The sequence below is a fragment of the Salvelinus sp. IW2-2015 genome, unplaced genomic scaffold (genome assembly GCF_002910315.2).
Source record: "Salvelinus sp. IW2-2015 unplaced genomic scaffold, ASM291031v2 Un_scaffold3084, whole genome shotgun sequence".
In the NCBI taxonomy this organism is placed as follows: Eukaryota; Metazoa; Chordata; class Actinopteri; order Salmoniformes; family Salmonidae; genus Salvelinus; species Salvelinus sp. IW2-2015.
Genome location: NW_019944375.1, coordinates 1 through 2,661, shown reverse-complemented (window position 1 = coordinate 2,661; position 2,661 = coordinate 1). Strand labels below are relative to the sequence as shown.

At 48.4% G+C, this 2,661-nt stretch overlaps 1 protein-coding gene across 1 annotated transcript in view; it reads left to right on the top strand.

The window, feature by feature from the left end:
* LOC112075318 (netrin receptor DCC-like) overlaps positions 1–795 on the top strand; it is a gene marked incomplete at its 3' end in the record, with an annotated part of 50,467 nt that extends 49,672 nt beyond the window's left edge. The window contains exon 6 of the mRNA XM_024142333.1: positions 688–795. Within this exon, the coding sequence (XP_023998101.1) occupies positions 688–795 (108 nt within the window). The remainder of the gene's footprint in view (positions 1–687) is intronic.
* Between the last annotated feature and the right edge of the window lie 1,866 nt (positions 796–2,661).

The following is a 2,661-nucleotide window of genomic DNA, read 5'->3' as shown; positions in this document are numbered from 1 at the left end:
AAAAAAGATATGAAACGTGTTGGAAATGGAAACACAGGAACACATGTGATTGGTTTGATCTTTGAACAAAGGTAGTTCAACCGTTCAATGAAATCAGCTCCACTGATCTATGGGATGTGAATTCCTGTGGTGTTATAAACGAAGAGGTTGATGTTTTAATTTCGTTTCATGCGGTCCYGCATTGAGATCGAGAGCTGGTCTCAGATCATGTGTTTATGATTTAGCTTCATGATCGGTCAACATTTTGTGTTTCTAGCCACGGGAGAGAGAGCGTCTCAAAGCCGGTGTACTCTCTATGTGTCTGCTGTTTACGGGAACCACATGTTACGTAGCCTTGATTTCCAACTAAACACCTCCAGAAACAACTGTCTAACTTGTGAGCCTATTGACAGATGATTTTCCAGAGAGACTCGTTTTTTTACGAAGTCTTTTTTTTGTCAGACCACGCAGCCTCTGTTGGGCCTCAGGCTGAACGGCAGTTTACTGTTATTACACAATTAATACATTGAACGTCAGTTAATGCAACCTCGAATGAACAACAGTGTGTGGTGGTGTGATGACAGAATTAGGACACGTGTCGTTGGTGGTATAAACCTGACCCCTGATCTCTACTTCCTGTTCCTCGCCACTCCTGATTGGCTGAAACTTGTAATTTCCTTTCTCTCTCTTTACCTGATTGGTTGACAGCTCCCAGCTCCGCCCCTAAGGACCTGACGGTGATCAGCAGGGAGGGAAGACCCAGAGCCATCCTGATCAGCTGGCAACCCCCCATGGAGGCTAACGGACGAGTCGTGGGTAAGAAGTCCGTCCCTGCCTTGGACCGTTTACTTTGTTAGCCCGATTGTGCCACTAACCACGCCCCTAACCACTCCCATAACCACTCCCCCAACCACGCCCCTAACCACTCCCCCTAAACACGCCCCTAAAGCCACTCCCTCAACCACTCCCCCAACACGCACCCTAACCTGCTACCCCTAAACTACACCCTAAGCCACGTCCTTACACGTCACCCACGCCCCCTAACCGCCCCCCTAACAGCGCCCTTAACCACGCCCCTATCCAAGCCCTAATCTCGCCCTAACCAAGCACTAACCACGCCCCTAACAACGCCCCTAACAACACCATAACAGCGCCTCTAACAGCGCTCCCCTAGCAACACCCCTAACCCCCTCTCCCCTGGCTGTAATGAGCCTGTTTGGGCATGATAATGAGTGACAAAGCAGTTGGGCATGGAAGACAACACAAAAGAGATGTGAGACCAAACTCTGAAACCAGGGCAAGGCAGTCATTTGAGAAACCAAGGCTGTTTGAGTCTGCCGATAAGAATGTAGTGCATTGACAGAGTCAAAAGCCTTGGCCAGGTCGTGAATACTGCTGCACAGTATTTTCTTTTATCGATGCGGTTATGATATCGTTTAGGACCTTGAGCGTGGCTGAGGTGCACCCATGACCAGCTCTGAAACCAGATTGCATAGCAGAGGAAAGTACGGTGGGATTCGAAACATGGTCTGTATCTGTTTGTTAACTTGGCATTCGAAAACCTTAGAAAGTCAGGGTAGACAGATATAGTCTATAACAGTTTGGGTCATAGAGTGTCTCCCCCTTTGAAGAGGGGGATGACCCCGCCAGCAGCCTTTTTTCCAAATCTTTGGATCTCAGACGAATATACGAAAGAGAGAATTGAACAGAGCTAGTAATAGGGATTGCAACAATGCGGCAGAACAATTTTAGAAAAGAGGGTCCAGATTGTTTAGCCCAGCTGATTTGCAGGGGTCCAGATTTTGCAACCTTTTCAGAACAGTCAGCTATCTGGATTGGCTGAAGGAGAAATAGAGGGAGGTTTCGGCAAGTTGCTTGTGCAGGGCTGCTAACCGTGGTAACACGTAGCCAGTGGAAAGGCACCCTGGCTTTTTTCTTCCTCTTCCTCCTCCTCTCCTCTCTCTCCATCCTAACATCCTCCTCCTCCTCCCCTCCTCTGTCGTCCATGTTGTAAATTCCAGTATTGACCTTTGTACTCTATGAAGTTCTGGAGACTCACAGCCAATAGACTTGTGTGTCTGCATATCCGGGTGTGTTTTCACTGCGTGCGCTTGTGTGGCTGGTGTTACTGTTTGTCCTTGCCTAGGCACTCTACTAGTAGAAACAGGGTTTCTTCTCCTCAACGGGTGAATGTCGCTGCAACAAGAGTCACGTTGCGCCAAGGTCACGTCCTCTGAACCCAGAAATCTCCTCTGAACGAATTGCTGGAGAGAATTCGGAACACAGAGGCATGCCTGGAACGGTAATCTGTTCCTAAGGGCAATCTCCTGGAAAGAGAGATCATGCCTTCAACACAGAGAGTCAATCTTGTCCCTTCTGCCACGAGAGTAATTTCCCGGAACCCAGAGAGCTCAATCTGTCTCTGCGAACACAGAGAGTCAATCTGTCCTCGTGTTGAAGCACAGAGAGTCAAATCTGTCCCTTCGTGGAACACAGAGAGTCATTGCTTAACAAAGAGAGCAATCTGTCCCTCTGGAACACAGAGAGTCAATCTGTCCTCTGAAACACAACGAGTCATATCTGTCTCTGGAACACAGAGAGTCAATCTGGCCTCTTGGAACACAACAGAGAGTCAATCTGTCCTCTGGAACACAGAGAGTCATCATGTCCTCTCGGAACACC